The 17,289-nt window shown below is 52.1% G+C and overlaps 5 protein-coding genes across 5 annotated transcripts; 2 read left to right on the forward strand and 3 right to left on the reverse strand.

The window, feature by feature from the left end:
• Positions 1-3,940: 3,940 nt before the first annotated feature.
• KRP23_12187 (uncharacterized protein) lies at positions 3,941-4,360 on the forward strand (the record flags this gene model as incomplete). The annotated part of the gene is made up of 1 exon (XM_067882772.1): positions 3,941-4,360. The coding sequence occupies one exon, from the start codon at positions 3,941-3,943 to the stop codon at positions 4,358-4,360; it is 420 nt and encodes a 139-aa protein (XP_067739795.1).
• Positions 4,361-7,607: 3,247 nt separating this feature from the next.
• On the reverse strand, positions 7,608-8,060 carry KRP23_12188 (uncharacterized protein; the record flags this gene model as incomplete). Its single annotated transcript, XM_067882773.1, has 1 exon — positions 7,608-8,060. The coding sequence occupies one exon, from the start codon at positions 8,058-8,060 to the stop codon at positions 7,608-7,610; it is 453 nt and encodes a 150-aa protein (XP_067739796.1).
• Positions 8,061-10,447: 2,387 nt separating this feature from the next.
• Positions 10,448-11,566, forward strand: KRP23_12189 (uncharacterized protein; the record flags this gene model as incomplete). The annotated part of the gene is made up of 1 exon (XM_067882774.1): positions 10,448-11,566. The coding sequence occupies one exon, from the start codon at positions 10,448-10,450 to the stop codon at positions 11,564-11,566; it is 1,119 nt and encodes a 372-aa protein (XP_067739797.1).
• Positions 11,567-11,666: 100 nt separating this feature from the next.
• Positions 11,667-13,745, reverse strand: KRP23_12190 (Cysteine--tRNA ligase, mitochondrial; the record flags this gene model as incomplete). Its single annotated transcript, XM_067882776.1, has 1 exon — positions 11,667-13,745. One exon carries the CDS (start codon positions 13,743-13,745, stop codon positions 11,667-11,669), a length of 2,079 nt encoding a protein of 692 aa, XP_067739798.1.
• Positions 13,746-13,920: 175 nt separating this feature from the next.
• On the reverse strand, positions 13,921-16,335 carry KRP23_12191 (uncharacterized protein; the record flags this gene model as incomplete). Its single annotated transcript, XM_067882777.1, has 1 exon — positions 13,921-16,335. The coding sequence occupies one exon, from the start codon at positions 16,333-16,335 to the stop codon at positions 13,921-13,923; it is 2,415 nt and encodes an 804-aa protein (XP_067739799.1).
• Between the last annotated feature and the right edge of the window lie 954 nt (positions 16,336-17,289).

The following is a 17,289-nucleotide window of genomic DNA, read 5'->3' on the forward strand; positions in this document are numbered from 1 at the left end:
TTGGTCAAAAGTATTCGGCAAGCGCGACAAACTGAAGCAGAGCGTTCAAGTAAGTGCATTTATGCTTGGCGTCTTCTCTTCCTCTGTCTACATGCTAAATTGCGAGCATTATTGCTCTGTTCGTGTTCTGTCTCTCTGACTAGACGAAGCATTATGGTGATCTTGAGTTGTGTTAACCGACGAGAGCGACGAGAAGAGCTAATCGGCAGACCGCAATACACAGCATCGCTGCCTGCTGTACAGTCATAGAGGTAGGTGGTTGCGCTCCAGTCTCGCGTTCAATTGCTGCAGAAATGTGCTGCATCATAATTCGCCACTCTGAATAGGTTTACCGCTTCCTACTCGTAGATAGATCACCTATGCCTGCTCCTCCCTGGTTGCGCTCAGCTTCGATGCGCTTCGCTTCAGACCGACGAAAAATGTCTTCATGTCATCAATGTAGGCGACAGCGAGTGGCAGTTTCTTCTGTCGGAAGATGTCTTAATAGCACTTCGATAGCTGCTGAGGGTTGTAACCTTGAGAGTTTTTTCAGTATCGTCCGTCTTAGCTAGCAAAAAGGCCTCAAAATCTTTCGGCGTAAATACATTGGCGTCAATTTCACCGTTAGAGTCAAAGTACCTCGCAGAGTCCCTCTTAACCGCATCGATCCATGCAGAAATTCTGCGGCGATAGCTGCGATAAGCCGTTTGAGTCCTGGAGGTTGTACATGCGCGGCGAACGCTCTCCGCGTTGAGAGACTCCGCGGGTGGCATTGAGGAGCTCGGAGTAGCACCATTGCTTCTCGCAATAATGGTGGGGTCTTCGGGGGAGAACGATCGCGCAGAACGGGATGGGGGCATGGGGAAATGCGGCTGGGAACTGGAGACTATGTGAGGTGCTCTGAGCGATTGTAGCCAATGATATAGCTCAGTCTGTCGTATGACGAGTTGTCGTACGAAATGCACATCAAAAATATTGATGGCAAAACGTAAGACACTCTGTCAGACGGCACATCTCTAAAGACAAGATATGTCGTACGAAAGCGCATGAATCAACGTTGATACCGACCCACCGTTTGCTCGACTCCATCCACTCATTTTCAGCACAATTATGGCATTCTGCGTCTCAAAGGTCGTGCAGGCATTCATGAAAAGGCAATGCCACAGCAGGCGGACTCTTTGTTTGGGCATCTCACTACATATCAGGCTTCTATAGGATAAAGATAATTACCAAAATAGAGCGCCGTTAACCTCTCCCCGCCCCCCAACACACACACACACACCACACACACACACACACTTGCCACGGAAAATAACGTTGTTTGGGATTTATTATATTTTTAGCGTTACATAAACAAGATATTTACAATAAAATGGAAGTGCTTTGCTATATTAGTGTTTTAACCATTATAGACGGCATAGTTTTGCAAAAGCTCGCTAAAATCATTTTGAAATCGGAGTTCTGATGGAATACAGTCACGTCTTGATTGGTGCTGTCAATGTCTGGTGTCTTGACACCCTAGATGTCCAGAGTCGGCAAGGGACGGTCGGTCGGCGACCATAACACTGTCACTCTTTCGAATTAAGAAACAGCAGACTGCGAGGCACGAATATGCTAGAATGAAGGCCTGCTGCCAAAACAAACGCTGCGCCGACATGGCCAGTTGGTGCAATGCTAGCGACCGATAGGCTCGGCTTCTGCGCATCACCTAATCTTTGCTACACGTGTCTGCTAGCAGCACAGGGAGGCTGAAAGGAAGTTTTATTCATGGCACAAGTCACTCCTTCGTTTTGGTAGACGCCACATTCATATCTTCTCCTCTCTTTGATTGGCCCCAGCATAATCGTTTTGTCCAATAAACGGACTCAGACCGTCTGCGTGTCAGCGGATGTCAAAATAACTATTATAATAACGCCGACGACCCTGGACGGTGATGTCCAGTTTTCATCTCGACTCTTGACGTCGACAGCACTACTCTTGATCTGCGACCTCGAAGGTGATCACTTCCGCAGCGAAAGGTTAGAGATTATGGGCAACGAGGCGACAGCATCGATGAGTGGGGGCTGCTCAACGTTGCGTGGAGGTGTGCCAATGAGGCGAGGTGTATCAAGATGACGGTTTCTCTGTGATCAAGCCAGTAGCCAGCGACATTAGTCCGCGCAGATTTAACTGTTTCGATCAGTACATGTACATGTAGCAGGGAACACCGCTTCGACCAGGACGGTAGACTGTACGTCAACGTGCTGCTGCGGTTCCCATTTGACCAGGAATGGCGTTTTGATACATGTACAGCCGCGATTCACATCCGTGAGCGCCTCCCTCTAACCAGCTCTCTCCGACGGTCGGCGCTCGACCAGCTCGAATGAGTCGGTGTCCGACCAGCTTGGGAGTTCCCTTCGTCCCCAGGTAAGTTGTTTATGTTTTTTTTTTACCGTTCCCTTTTCAAGATCCTGCTTTGATCTTGAGCAATAAGAAAGCCGGTTATTTGTGTGTTATTCTGATTAACTTGGCGATAAGAAAAGTATCATCGCTATCACAGCCTGTGACGTCGATTCCCCCCTACCGGAACAGGTTCCGCAGTATTCTGGCGCATCCGCTGCATCGCCATTTGTCGGAAGAAGGCAGATGAGATTGGTTGACGGGGTGACCAGGTGACTAGGTGACCTGATTCAGGCCGTCGTACAACCGGATATACACAATCGTTTCTGATCCCTGATCCCGGCAACCTTTTTTCCGAAGGCACGCGCCCTCGCCTATCTATTCCCTTTTGGGCGCCACATGCTTCTAGGAAATGACCTAAAAGCGAAAACAAATAAGTAGACCCTTATTGACGCACGCAGGAACGCTCCGACATGAAGAACGGCGGGTGGTACTAGCGGTGGAGGCGCAGAGTTTCTTTAAGAATAAGGGGAGCAAAAAGCGACGGCCCACGTTGCTTAAAGCTGATTATGATTCCGTTCTAATTCGAGTTAACGTGCATCCGGTCTCTCGGATACAAAACAACTCGAGCGAATGCAGAACAACTCAAGTATTCCACGAGCTGAGGAGCCAAGGAGCAAAGTTGGGCTGCTCGCCTCAGCTCGCGAGCAAATATGTGCGATGCAGACGCATAATGATTGGTCAATAATCTAGATCTGAAAGCCAACAGTCTCCATAGGCCCTGTTGCAAGTCCCACCATTACCATGGCAGCAAAAACGGCCTTCTTTAGGACTATTCGCTGCTCCTGACGGTTTGTATCCAAGTAACTACGAGCACAGATTTTGGCCCCACCTCGAGCACTCACAATCCATTTGCTGTCTACGCCCGTTTGTTTTCTAACAGCTTTAGCGCGTTGAGTGAGTACTTGAACGAAGAGAAGGAGAGGACGAACGCTTGTGCAGTTGCGAGTAAAACTCAAAGTGATATTAGTTTAGCCACGTGCCATGCACGAGGAGGAAAGCATCAAGCCCAAAACCCCCTTTCACTCGCAACCCAAGATACTTGGTTGCCATCCATGAAGGATGGCGAGCTCCAATCAATCAAGGTTGGCAAGTGGATTCCCAGCCGTACTGGGACCTGACCAGAGCGTGAGTCGCTAGGAGACGTAGACTAACTCATATTTTCGCGAGCGCTGCTCTCCGTCACGGAGTCCGTGGGCGGCTTGGAACAACTCGCGTGGATACAAAATAACCCGAGTAGATGTAGAACAAATTGAGTGGATACAAAATAATACCAGTATTAACAGATGTGCGTTTTTAGGTCATTTCTTCAAAGCATATGGTGCCCAAAAGGCTAACGAAAGGCGAGGCCGATCCGAAGGCGTTCCGAATGTCTCTCTTACTTACTTCGAAGTACAGTACCTATGAGTGTTGCAGCAAAAGCTTGGTGACCAGCTCCTACGTTTGCCATTTCGGAATCTACCAGCTCCCAGTCACTCAAGAGTTTCCTTCGTACCCCGCAGTTCCACCGACACAAACAATCATGCGGTTCAGCGTCTTCCTCACCCTCTTCGTTGCCACGTTCATCGCGTGCACCAGCTTCACCAGCGCCGACAATGCGCGCCATCTCAAGGGCAGCGAGCTGACTGCGGGCAGCGAAGAGCGTGGTGTTGGTAACTTTGCGCTGCTGGACGATGCCACCAAAAAGCTGACGGCCGATAAATTCGTCGCTAAGGCTGTCCAGAACTTTAAGCTAAGTGCTGGCAAGACAACTGAGCTCACCGCGAAGCAAGAGACCAAGATCGTCAAGATGGTGAAGGCGGCGGCGAAGCAGAACGTGCCCTGGTCCAAGACCAAGAAGATCATCGTGGGTGTGGCCGGTACTGCTGCTAGTTTGGCCACCCTGTACATTCTTTACAAGACGTTCCAGACCGGCGGTGGCACTGCAACCACTACAGTTTAAGCGACGCTTGAGTAGTTCACGAATGGCTCAGGTACTTTACTGTTGAGCTTCATTTTGGAGAAGCCACGGTTCAGTAACGACAATTCGTATTTATCTCTCTAGTGAATCAAAACAATACAATTTTGCTTGTTTCGAATTGATCACCCTCCAGCCGTTAAGGCACGAAGACCACGAACTCCGACAGGTTCCCATTCTCGCTTCGCTTTACCCGTCGCCGGGTTCGTGAATGTAAGCGTCTTCCCATTTCGAGGTGAAGCCCAGTACTCAGTACTAGTGCTTCCATTTCGCTTGCCTTAATATTATTCTTAAAATAATTTTTGATTTACCTTTTGAGCAATGTCTGATTCCATTTCATTTGACTGAGAGTCTTGCTATCAGGCATGTCCTGCCACGGAAACACTGTACGACCGTCAGAGCACCAGTCTCACAAAATCCGGACAATTCTCAATTGTCTTGTAGCGCAGAACTTGGCAGTATCTCAACATCTTCACTGCTGCCACGACATGAAATATTATATGGTTGAATGTTTCCTGTTCTACTGAGACGGTGGGGGGTTGATCAAAGCAATCCAAGCAAATATCCGTTCAATCGTAGAGAATCTGAAGAAGAAGAAGATGTGGTAAAGCGCATGTCCTGTAAGTGCATTGACCTGTTACCAAGATCTGCTAACCCCCAGCAAATTGTTGGTCTAACCTTCCACTTGTTTCTAATGGCCGCGCGTAGAATACCTCAACATCTATCCGCGAAAAGCAAAGACGCGGAGTCGAGAAAATCACTGTCATGTATCCGAGTCGTAAGCATTATTACAACGGTTCTTCAGTCAACCCGTCCATCCGATGCGTGGGCGCACTCGACACTATCAATTGTGATCTGGCTACTACAGTGCTTGGTTTCTGTCATTCACAATGAGTTTTGAAGGCACTGAATCCTGCTGTGCAACAATATGTTCAAGAGTCGTGTACAGCAATTGAAACCATTGAGCATTGCGTTTTCTCATATCCGTATTTGGCTAAATGTGACGAGCAATGTGGCCGTGGAGTCAAGTCTCTGTAAAAGACCTGGATTGCTTGTTCCTGCAACACGAGGTGCTGATGTGCATCGGAGACGCAGTATCACACTTGATAATTTTAATCTGGAGAGTGCACACAGTCATAGTGTTTCACGCAACATGGTGCCTACGCAACGACATAACATTTTCGCGAAACCCAAGCAGAGCAGCCGAATGTACACAACCTCACTGCCTCACTTGGTCGACATTATCTTTTTCCTATAGAAGCCTGATATGTAGTGATACGTCCTAACAAAGAGTCCGTCTGTCGAGGTTGTGCTGTGGCTTTGCCTCTTGCGAGGCGACCAACAGTTTTGCCAAGGTAGGTCTGGATCGTGCTAGGTGTGCTGTCGCTTGGGAAATGATATACTGTTGAGGTTTACGACTTGGCCAGGAGTTTCACTGCTGCGAGAGATAACCGTATTGGTTTGGCCCATTGCACTGCAAATAATTTGTCGAGAGCGTTGTCCGTCGGTGGAATCTCAGTCTTTCTGCGTGGAGCGAACTTAAGGCTTTCAACTTGGAGAAGTATCTTGGTCAGGTCTACCGTCCTAGTAATCCCAGATTATATGATCAATTGTTTCTAATGCGGTGCATGTTGCAGCTCCGATCTTGAGGCCATCCATCATGGAAAAGGTTCAACGCGCCTAATGAGATCCGGTATCCGGATAGATTGTCCAGTGTTGATGGTAAGGAATATGAATGCGAGTGTATACAAACTCAAGTAAATATGTTCTTGTTGTCAAAGGAATGCGAAAACGTAACTATACATAGGAAGTTTGGGACGTCCGAGAAAGTATAGCAATGCCCGCTCGCTGATCGATGGAAAATGGGGATGACCAAAAAACGAGGCAAAATGCTAGGGGAAATGAGCAGTTTTCCGAGGAGATTTCACGTCGCGTCAAGCAGATCACGAGCTTTTCCCTCGTATTATTTTGGTGTACTCCGAAATGTGATTTGATTGCTTCGGCAGAAGCCGCAGTGCGACTGGCATTTACCTTTAAACTGGAACAAACTCACGCAGTAAATTTGTAATCGACCACCGCACTCTTGAGGCTATCTCTGTATTGTAGCCAACGATATCGCTGTCGTCGACCTGTTTTACGAAAGTTTGTCTGATGGTGCTGGCGCCCATGATACAGTTACCAGTGTATCTATTTCGCTGAGTCTCACTGTCGTGGTATTATCGGAAGCTCCGCCGCAGAATCTCACAGCCACTGTCTGTCTGTGTGAGGTCCGACAAGGCGATTGTTCGACGAATCTACATATACGGCTGAGTTTGGGAAGTGTAGATGACTTGTACGTGTACCAATATTAATACAATGTCTGCGCACTAAATTGGCAATATAATAGTTAGTGGGGATTGCGAGGGTCGCTACAATCAAGATTGTGATCGTGGCAGGATCGAGGTGGATTTCCCCGGTGATCTGGGCAACAGTGTACTACGTAGTATATGACTGTGTCCATCTTTACTATGCTGGAGTGTAGCGAACCGAGGCTTCTTGTCAAAAGTGCGCTCGTAGTGAACATCACTTTTCGCGAAATAAATGGGAATGCATTTTGATAATACTTTACAAAAACTTGGTTGGGTGAACATGATTAACATTAGTCGTATGTACAAACGGTCATTTAGAAAGTATCAACCGTTCTAGATGCCTTCTGATGTACCTACATGTACGAGAGAATTGCTGTCGCAAGCCACGATTGGGTTTTGCAGGTCAGTGCATTGTGCTACACAATTTGTGCACTAACCGAAGTTCAAAATGTCCTACTGTAGCTGATGCCATGGCCACGGAGCTTGAAGAAGGTGAACACGCAGGAATACAACTGCTAAGGCAAGGAAAAACGTGATTGATGACAGTTGATGGAGTTCGGATACTACGGGTAAGAATTTACTGTAGTAGATGCATTGACTGTGTTTACACTTGCTAATTACCGTGGACAACCTGACGGAACACTATGAATCAGAAAGGAATGGAAAACAGGAACATATTTCAAAGACGCGAACCAAAATGGCAACTCAGTGAAGCTAAAGAGAATGGAAGGTTTGCGTGTATTTCGGATTCACATCTAACGACGTATGCTAATCACATTCTTACCGAAATGTAGATATGGTACCTCCTACGAAAAATATTCGAAAAAGCGTACTTGACTCCAAAGTAAAGTACCTGGACCATTCGAGATCGACACAAGCGCCGCTTAAATCGTAGTGGTAGCAGTGCCGCCGTTTGACAAATACGCCTTGTAAAGAGCGTACAGACCGGCCACAGTGACAGTAGCACCGACCACACCCACGATAATCTTCTTGGTCTTGGACCAGGGCACTTTCTTCTTCGCCGCCGCCGCCACCATCTTGGTAATCTGGCCCTGCTGCTTCGTGGTGAGTTCAGCCGCCTTTCCAGCACCTGCCTTCATGGCGTCCGCTGCCCTGTTGATTTTGCCAATGTTAAAGTTCTTCACAGCCTGGGCGACGATTTGATCCGCCTTCAGCTTTTTGGTGGCTTCGTCGAGCTGCCCAAAGTTAGCAGCACGCTCCTCGCTGTCCGCAGTCAGCTCGCTGCCCTTGAGGTGGCGCGCATTGTCGGCGCTGGTGAAGCTGGTGCACGCGATGAACGTGGCAACGAAGAGGGTGAGGAAGACGCTGAACCGCATGACTGTTTGTCTCGACGGAACTCCGGGGTACGAAGAAAACTCTTGAGTGACTGGGAGTTGGTAGATTCCGAAATGCCAAACGTGGGAACTGACCATACAAAAACTTGAACAGCGTTGGCCAGTGTCCTGGTACATACAGAGCCATTTTCTCCTGAGGACAGAAAACCAGGATTGCCTATCCGATTAGCTCTCCTGGGCAAAGCCCAAGATATTCTATCGGGCATCTGTCGAAATCACCAATTTCTCTCCACCGAACTGGCTGCCTCGGTCCTTGTGACTCACAACCTATGAGCTGGCCGTGCAGTCTTCGGATCAATGCGGCTACCACTCACTCAGTCCAACACGACTCTGATCTTCCGACGGCGGTTCAAGGCTTCAGTACGGTTTGCCGCGGTTCTTAATCGTTGTCGGAGCCTCCGACTCGGATACTACATATACGTGTAACAGTGCAATAGTTCAGTGCCTGGACGGCTCACCACCAGATTGTCTATCGGACAGCATGGCGTGGACTTTCCCACCAGCGATTGTCTAGAGTCTGGAGACGAACAATGCAATTCAGATCAGAATCTGTAGTTGACCCAGCGGCTCTATTTACTCGCATAAGGTGTGTCGAGTGGGGGCCATGAGCTCGAGTACATGAACTCACTTCCATCGTCTGCTCTGATGCGTGAGTACATGTACAGCACTGGTAAGTTGGTACATGTATAATATGTATTAATCTTTACCATTATACAGCATATACAGCATTGTGAACCGACACACGTATAATTACTGCAAGTCACTCCAACGTGCAAATCCCGAAGATCGACGCATTTCGTGTCGTTGAGCGCAAGGACATGTACACGCTGCGGGCTGGCATCGTCAACAAATCGTGGGACTGTACATGTACTGCATCGGTAGCTTACAGAATGTGCATTCGCGCCTCGTCACAAAGGTTTACGTCCTTATACGACCGCATAAAATGCACCAAAGGCAGTAAAGTGGCGTCTCGAGCTTCGCTTCGAGGGCAATCTATCCACCCAAATCTGAAATTGCACCTGGAAATATAACTAAACTTAGCTTTTATAATACGTGTACAGAAGTGTAGTTTTAGCATTAAGCGGCTGCTTTAGTGGAGACAGGTGTTTATCATTCCTGTTCCTACACTGTACATGTATGTACTACTAATAGTAGGCTACAGTACATGTAAAGTACAACTTGCAGGAGCTCACGAATCACGGGCCGTGATCACCTCGACGTGGACAAAATTTATGCTGTAAACTTGCAAAGTTACTTGGTGATGCTGTACTTGTATCAGGCTGGTACATGAACATCATGTACCGTACATGTTAGGATGTTAGGATGTTACTGTCGCCGCAGGTACAGTATCATCCCTATTGGCTGATTCGATCAGTTCCCCAGCTGTGATCAGATCCAGATTCTCTGCTTACGTTACCGGCTCAAATGAATGTACTACAGTCCCTGGGTCGGAAAGTCAGAGGCAAATTCAGATGAATTGTTATGGTGTACCGTACATCATGTACTAGTTTTTCTGAGCCCAAGAAAGATGCAACCGCACGCGCCCGAGGCAACGAGGCACACGCCGACGACCACGATTGGCGCATGCAGCAGATCGGGGGATCAGGGCGTACATATACTGTACAAGCTCATGTGCAACAACCAAGATGCACCGCATAGTGTATGCGGTGCAGCTACTGTATGCGGCATAGATTTCTCTTTTTCTTCGTTTTCATTCTGAGCGTGGGCGATGCCTTCAAAATGGGTAACATTTTCGGAGAGCCTCAGGCGTCGACGCCTGCCTTGGACATTCAACAGACAAAACTAAAAAAAGGCTTCTCCCTCGGAGATAGGCATCGAGAAGCAAGAGGCAGCTGGTTAATGTCGCAATGGTACAATCGCGTTGCACGAGTTTGCAATTTGCAAGGATATACACACTGATAGGGGAAATCGGAGTCGAGGGCCAGGGGATTAATATCCCCAGGCGCAGACACCGACGGAGAAGCCAGGGTCTAAAGCGATGCATGGACTGTCAGAATGCCAAAGAATACAAACATGTCGGTATCATGTTGCGCTGTAAAGCTTACAACGCAGGTAGCAAAGCGTAACTGTACAGTTCGCAGAGATTCTATAGCGTTGGTGAAGCACGAATGAAGACCACTGCAGTCGTGTTTTCCCCTCTTCGAACACCAAAGCGTATCCATTTCCAAATTTTCCAAATGAATATGGCTACATTGGTGTACACCACGTCGGATCTTAAAGCGACGCGCCTCAAAGGATCCCTTGGCCATTCGCCGATCTTCCTGCACACGAACACAAGTGACCACGAAATGCAGCCTTCTCGCCGCTCTTCCTCGCTGACTTGTGTCCTCCTATTGGCTGCAGTGGCCATGCATTCCGCTGTGGCCGAGAACGTCCCGGAGCTCGCGCCTCTGAACGACGTTTTGGACGACCAGGCGGCGATTCCGAGTGCCTTCACCCCCGAGAGCCAGGAAGAGGTCGCGAACGTGGCTGAAGAGCGCCAAGGAGTCACAGAGGACGAGTTGCTGGACGGAGAGGAAGCACTGATCGCCGCCGCGCCCGTGGACAAGCCGGACGAGTTTTCCCCAATGGACGAACGCAGCGACCAAGTCGTGGACCTCGTGGTCCAGTTCATGGAGCAATACGAGGAAGAAGTGGGCCGCACCGCGCTCAAAGCGTCGGTGCTGCAGGTGCTCAAGGCTGAGAAGACGGAGCCTCGAGAGGAGGTGCAGGAGATCGAGATCGGCACGGGACAAGGAGAGGAGAACAACTTGGAGCTCGTGGAGACGGATGTGAGTCAAGTCATGAGGGTGTATCTGCTGGTGGACTACGGCTTCCAGAGCAGTATGATGGACACCAAGCGGCCTTATGTGTCAGTGCTGAGGCTCACGATGGACTGTGCTAACAGTACGGCAACGGACGAGGTGGAGATGGAGTGCGACCTGTTGGAACACTTGGATCTGCCCAGACACAAGGGAGAAGTGGGGAAGGCTCTGCAACGCACCATTGCAGATGCCGCCCCCGCTTCGTTCATCAGGACCCACTCGCTCCATGTCAAGTACGACGCTGTGGAGTTGCAGGACATTGCGACGGACGCGGACGGAGAGGTGGACACGATGGCCTACGTGCGCTACAGAGTGGAGGACACGAGAGGGAAGTTTAGTGACCAGGACTGCATGATTGTCGTCCAGCAGGCCAGAGGTATCAGCACTCTCATGTACACGGACACGGTGTGCTTCGACAGCGCCAAGTCGGCAGTAATGGCGGCGTACGAGTACGCGTCCAACAATTTGCCCGTGGGGGCGCTGATCTTTGCCGCTGTCTGCGGAGCTGTCGTCGCTGCGGTGGTGCTGGTCCGCCACCGTCGCAAGAACCAGCGCTTCGGGTACTCGTACGTGCGGTCGAAGGCGCCGTCGCACGTTCCAACGCAGAGCACTGCTACTACTGTCAAGTACGTGGATGCCGACTCGCCCGCCATTGCCTGCTAAGGTAGCAGCGCTGTGTCTGTACGCTGCAGTGCAGTCAGCAGTGACTGCAGGTCTGTCTGTTACTGGTTTCTATTACTTTGAAAACTGCAGCTGCTACTGTTCATTGCTTCTTTCTTGCTTCCCAGTACTTGGTGTAGGACTTTTCGTGTTTCGCCAGCTTCTTCGCCAGCTTCTTGCGTTGAGTCTTGGTCAATGGCTCGCCACCTTCGTGCGTTGGGAATCCATCGGCATCGAACGTGTCGAATCGGCCAGCAAACTCCGGCGACTTGCTGAACAGCTCGAGCGGTGCGAACTGCATCAGCTCCTCGAACTCACGCTGCTTCTGTCTCAGAGCAGGCGCTGTATCGTCTTCTTGCGCCGTCCTGCTTGATTCTTCCGCCTCAGTCTGAGCGGCCTCCCGCTCAGCACGCGAGAGTAGCTTGAACACAGAGCGCCCTGGTGCAAGGTCCTCGATCTGGATGCCCAACGGAGGCAGCTCTTCGTTCCGCAGGGTGTCACATAGAGCAAGAACACGAGCATTGCCCGGTTGTTTCGCGTCCCGCAGCGCTTCCTCGCGCACAGCAGCGCGGAATTTCAGCAGAGACCGCAAAAGTGCTTCCTGCTCGTCCCTACTGACCAGATCATCGCCTTGATTCTGCTGGCGTACTTGTCCTGGAGCCACAAATCGACGGCGCATCATTGCTGAGAACTCGGCGTGAAGTCCTTCGAGCCCGAAGAGGTCCAAGACTTCCAACACGTAATCGGTCAGTGAGATCAGCACCTCATCAGGAGCCTCTGCGTCACCCCTTTGAGCCAGCAAGTACGTGTTTCCGCGAGAAACCAAGTCCAGCACAAGCGATAGAGCGCGCGGCGTGTCCAAGTCGTCTAGTAAAGCCTCGTCGACTCGCACCCGGGTTGCGAACAGTGCGTCTAGCAGCTCCAAATCCTGCGGTTCGCAGCGCTTCGACTTGACCCCATCCGTATCAACACTACTGCTCGCAACCTGATGATCGCCTCCATACGCCGTCACACTACGGAAGAAACCTCGCAGACGATCTGCCACCGCTTCTGCATCACGTACTCGGTCCTCCGAGTAGATCAAGTTGGCGCGGTACTTGAACTGCAAGCAGAACAGGCGAAAGTGATCAGCGGTATGTCCATCTTGCAAGAAATCCCTCACGGAAATAAAGTTCTTGAGCGACTTGGACATCTTCCGTCCTCGAATGTACAAATGTCCGAAATGCACAAAGTGCTTGCACCACTCTTCCTCATGTCCACACTGCGGTCCATGATTGTGCGCTTCGCACTGCGCGATCTCGTTGTTATGGTGCGGGAAGCGCAGATCCACGCCGCCGGTATGCACGTCCAACTTGTCCCCCAGCACATGATGCGTCATGGCTGAGCACTCAATATGCCACCCAGGTCTCCCCATCCCCCACGGTGATGGCCACGCCGGTTCATCTGGTGTCTTGGCCGCCTTCCATAGTGCAAAATCCCTCGGGTCCTTCTTCACCGTCTCCTCCTCGCCCACCACGTCGCTCTCCTCGAGCGCAGCCACCGCCTCCGCCTGCATCTGTTCGTCCTGCTGCGTCTGTCGTCTCGGGTCCAGCTTGCCGTACCTGTCTCCCAATTGCTGCGTATTAAAGTACACTCCCGAACCATCTGCAGCCTCGTAGGCGAAGCCTTTCGTCACGATCTCGTCGACGTAGTTCACGATCTCCGGCAGGTGCTCGCTCACTCTCGTGATGGCCGTCGGCGGCTTCACGTAGAGCTTGGCCATGTCCTCAAAAAACTGTTTTTCTTGCTCTCTGGCCAGCGTCTGGAAGCCCACGCACTGATCGTTGGCTCGTTGGATGATCTTGTCGTCCACGTCCGTGACCCCCATGACCAACTGCACTTTGTAGCCCCCCGTGCGCTCCGCCACCCTGCGAAGAATATCCTGGCTAACGTATGCTCGAGCGTGACCCAGATGCGCCTTGTCGTACACTGTAGGCCCGCACGCGTACCATTTCAATACATTTGGGGTGGCCGAGGTCTCTCGCGGAAACGGTTCGTTCTCGCCCGACAGCGCGTTAAACATCCTCAAATCTCGGGAGGAGCAAGAAGGAGGACCCGCTCGCGTGGTGAGCCATCGAACGCGCTGCACTGACGCCGGGGTGCGTAGAGAGATGCAGGCGAGCGGCAGCCGTCGCAGCAGCATGAATGCTCTGAGTCGTGTGGCTCTGCGGAGCTTTTCGGCAAATGCGAGTTTTGGCCAATGAGATGTAAGAAGCTCACCAATCAGAACGCGCCGTTTTGAAGTTGAAGTTGATGGTCAAGTTGCCTTTTGCTGTGCTATGGTATATTTCGTTCATATTGTCATATTGCTCTAGTGTTTAGTTATCTGCCGTGCAATTGACGGTGAGCAGGCAGTTTTCTTCCCAGCGTTTCTTGTAGTAGGCAGTGATCTGGCGCCCGTTGTCGCGCCACGTCGTCCACTCCGCCTGCTCTTCGGCTGTGAGGTTGGGGAACAGGTTCGTGGTCATGGCGTGGTCACTCTCCGTGTCGTGCAGCATCACGGAATCGGACACTTGGTCGTAGCGCAGACGCCGGTGGCCGCGCACGATCGACATCTTGCGACTGGGCTCGTTGCTGAACACCACGCGCTTGCCGTACGGGACCTTGCGCTTGAGCGACCGCCCGACGCCGTTCTGCAGGAAGCCTCCATCCGGGACGCCCGTGATGTCCGCCAGCGTGTTGAGAAAGTCGTAGTGCTCCACTACATCGTCGAGCACGAGCCCCACAGCGTCGCCCAGTCGCCCTTCCGCGACGATAGCGGCAGCGGCTCGCGTCATGGACTCCTCGTGCGTGTTGGTGACGTCGGCTTCTGGGGCTTGGCCGTGGTCCCCCGTGATGAGGACGATGGTGTCGTTGAGGATGCCCTCGTCCAGCATGCGGTCCATGAACTTGCCCAGCTCCATGTCGGAGAAGTACCTCACTTCCAGGTACCTCTGGATCATATCGGCGTGGTTGGCTCCTTCGTACAACGGAGAAAAGTCGGGCTTGCCAACCTCCGAGTACCATTTCGGCCACGAGTCGAAAGGCGCGTGGCTCGAGATGGTGTAGTGTGTGATGAACGACGGCGTTTTAGGCTCGCCCTTGGCCACGCGCTCGTTCTGTTCCTTTGTCTTGTTGATCATCAAATCGCCCAGAAGCTGGAAGCTGAGGTCGTCGTGGACGCCCCAGTTCAATCCGCGATGAGCCTCGCCGAGCCAGTCGTCAGGAGAGATCCCCAGGTGATATTCTGCCAGGTTCATCATCTTCTTATTGTCCCACACGTTGTCGAAGCCATGGTTGGGGAGGAACACGTCCCAGCCGTCCAGGTCAATTGAGGACCCCGTTGTGAAGTACGTCTCGTATCCTTTTTGCGTGAATAGCTGCGGTAAGCCCGTCAGGTTGGTATCCTTTGCGCCGCCGGTGATACCAGTCTTCTCAGCGCTGTCGTATGGGATCTGTGCGAACAGCACGCTCTCCAAGGAGCGGCTTGTAGGATTGCTTGTCCAAATGTTGCGCATAGCAACTCCACGCTTGGCCCACCTGTCGAAGTTGGGCGTAATGGTCATGTCGGTTCCCTTGAACAAGTTGGACGGATCGTCCTCGCCGACAAGGTAGCGCGAGTCTTGAAACCGGAAAGACTCGACTCCGATAACCAGCACATTGGGTGGGTTCTCGTCTGAGACCTTGACGTCGAACGCGAGGTCGCCCTTGAAGCCTGTGGTGCGGCGGTAGATCGAGTCGTCTCCGAAAAGCTCGTGCTTCTCGGTCTTGTGAATGTACATCTCAGCCCAAGGCTGGTCGCCGAGCATGTTTGTCAGTGTGGCGTCTATCGGAGCGGGTTGCAAGGCGTGGAAGAGCACCTCGTTGAGTGTCGCGTTCAGCGCCGAGTACGCGATCAGAGGCGAGCATGCGGATCGAACCGCTACGACGCCAGCAGACATCACTCCCAGCCCAGTAACGGCGACTGCGACTCGGACCGCGTGGCGGCACGTGCCTTGTTGGCCGCTTTTCGCTGGAGAAAGCAGCAGCTCGGTCTCTTCGTCGCTGGAGGAGGAAGCCGTCACTTCCGAGCTGTCCATCCCTTCTTCCAGCTTGTCTTCCGCCGCGTTGCGGTCTTGGACGGCATTTTTGTTCAGAAACTTGACACTGCGAGTTTCCAGGACGACGAGCTTGGGCACCAGACAGTTCGACACCAGGTGCGTCGGGTTCCACTGAGATAAGTCCGTCCAGCGCGCCCACGTACGCGCTATCGCAAAGAACGTCGAGACCATGACCAGTCCGGCGGCGTTGACGTATCCCGAGTTCACCTCCTCGTCCGAGATCGGGGCGTCTTTCAAGTGTTCTCGCTCCCTGATGACCGTGGCGAGCAGGCCGCTCGTGAACCTCATGTCTCGGTGCACCACCAGCAGCAAGTCCGCCACGAACGGCCCCATCAGGGCCAAGAACAAGACCCACGACACGAAGAACGTGGCGACTCCCCCGAAGACGCGCGCGGCCACGCCGAACGTTGCGGCCTGCTTGAGCGTGTCAAAGAGCCACAACGCAGTTGCAAAGTACGTCGTGCACACGAAATCTTCTAGGAATCCGAGTGCTAATGCTGCGGCCTTGACGCCGGCCGTGTAGTCGGCCGCACTGCTGTACTTGGCCACGAGCGCCTTGAGCGCCACGCAGCGACTGGCCGAGAAGTACAAGAGCACGAACGCGTAGAGGAACAGCCAGCCGAGCCACGGGGCCTGCGTCCAGGTCGAACACATGGGCCCGCGGTCTCCTCCGTCGAGTGGCGGCCTTGGTCTCTGCTGTCTCCCTACTGTCGATGCCATCAATTGGCACTCGGCACCGCGTGGAGTGGTCGTCCATGGAGACGTCGAAGAACCGCCACGCGAGACTTGAGGCCGGAGCTGCCGGTTGGCGAGTGCTGGCAGCCATCGCCATGAGCCTCGTCGGATTGCGAGCAACGGCCGGCTATGTGCGGGAGGTAGGTAACGATTTTTTTTCTGTCCGTGAGAGACCTGTTGGTTGCAGTTGAGAATAGCGTTATACCCAGGGGTTGCTCCTAGCACACATGTACTGCAGCTTTACAGTCCTTCAACGGATAGCGAACGATTAGACTGGGAAGAGCTGGAAACGATCGGTGGTGTCGTCTGCAGATGCAGGCCAAGTTGACGGGGGGGGTTGCGACGTTTTCGGAACCTCCTGCGTCCCACGGCATGCGGATTACGTGACTGAGTTGCAGGCGCGACCAGACGGCAGACTGCCGCCACTTTTTGCCGCAGCTCTTGAGTCAAAGGCTGGAAAAATCCTGCTGCTTCAGCCAGATGATCGCTCGTAGTGATCGGGCAGGGGCTGGCGGAACCCTGTGACTAACCCGCAATCGCACGCGTACTCCTCAATTGAGTTTTGCGTCGTATGCAGCAGTTACGCCGACGAACGAGTGAAGCTGTCGCCACTGACATTGAAGCCAGCGTTTGTATCTCTCAGAGCCAGGACGTCAATCATTTCTAGCCGCAATGATCGCATTCACGTTACAGATGAGCTCCCCACGTAGAAAAGCTGTTTCGTATTAATAGATATCTGTGAGAGCTGAGCTGTTCTCGGAAACGTAAAAGAAGAAGGTAAAAAGAAGGATCGACTCGTGTCGCGAGTTATGTCAGTAGCTCAGCAAGGCACTGCCGAGAGAACCCGTTCGGTCGAATATGCAGTGCCACAAT

The sequence above is a fragment of the Phytophthora ramorum genome (genome assembly GCF_020800215.1).
Source record: "Phytophthora ramorum isolate Pr-102 chromosome Unknown Phyram_PR-102_s0014, whole genome shotgun sequence".
Classification (NCBI taxonomy): Eukaryota; Oomycota; class Peronosporomycetes; order Peronosporales; family Peronosporaceae; genus Phytophthora; species Phytophthora ramorum.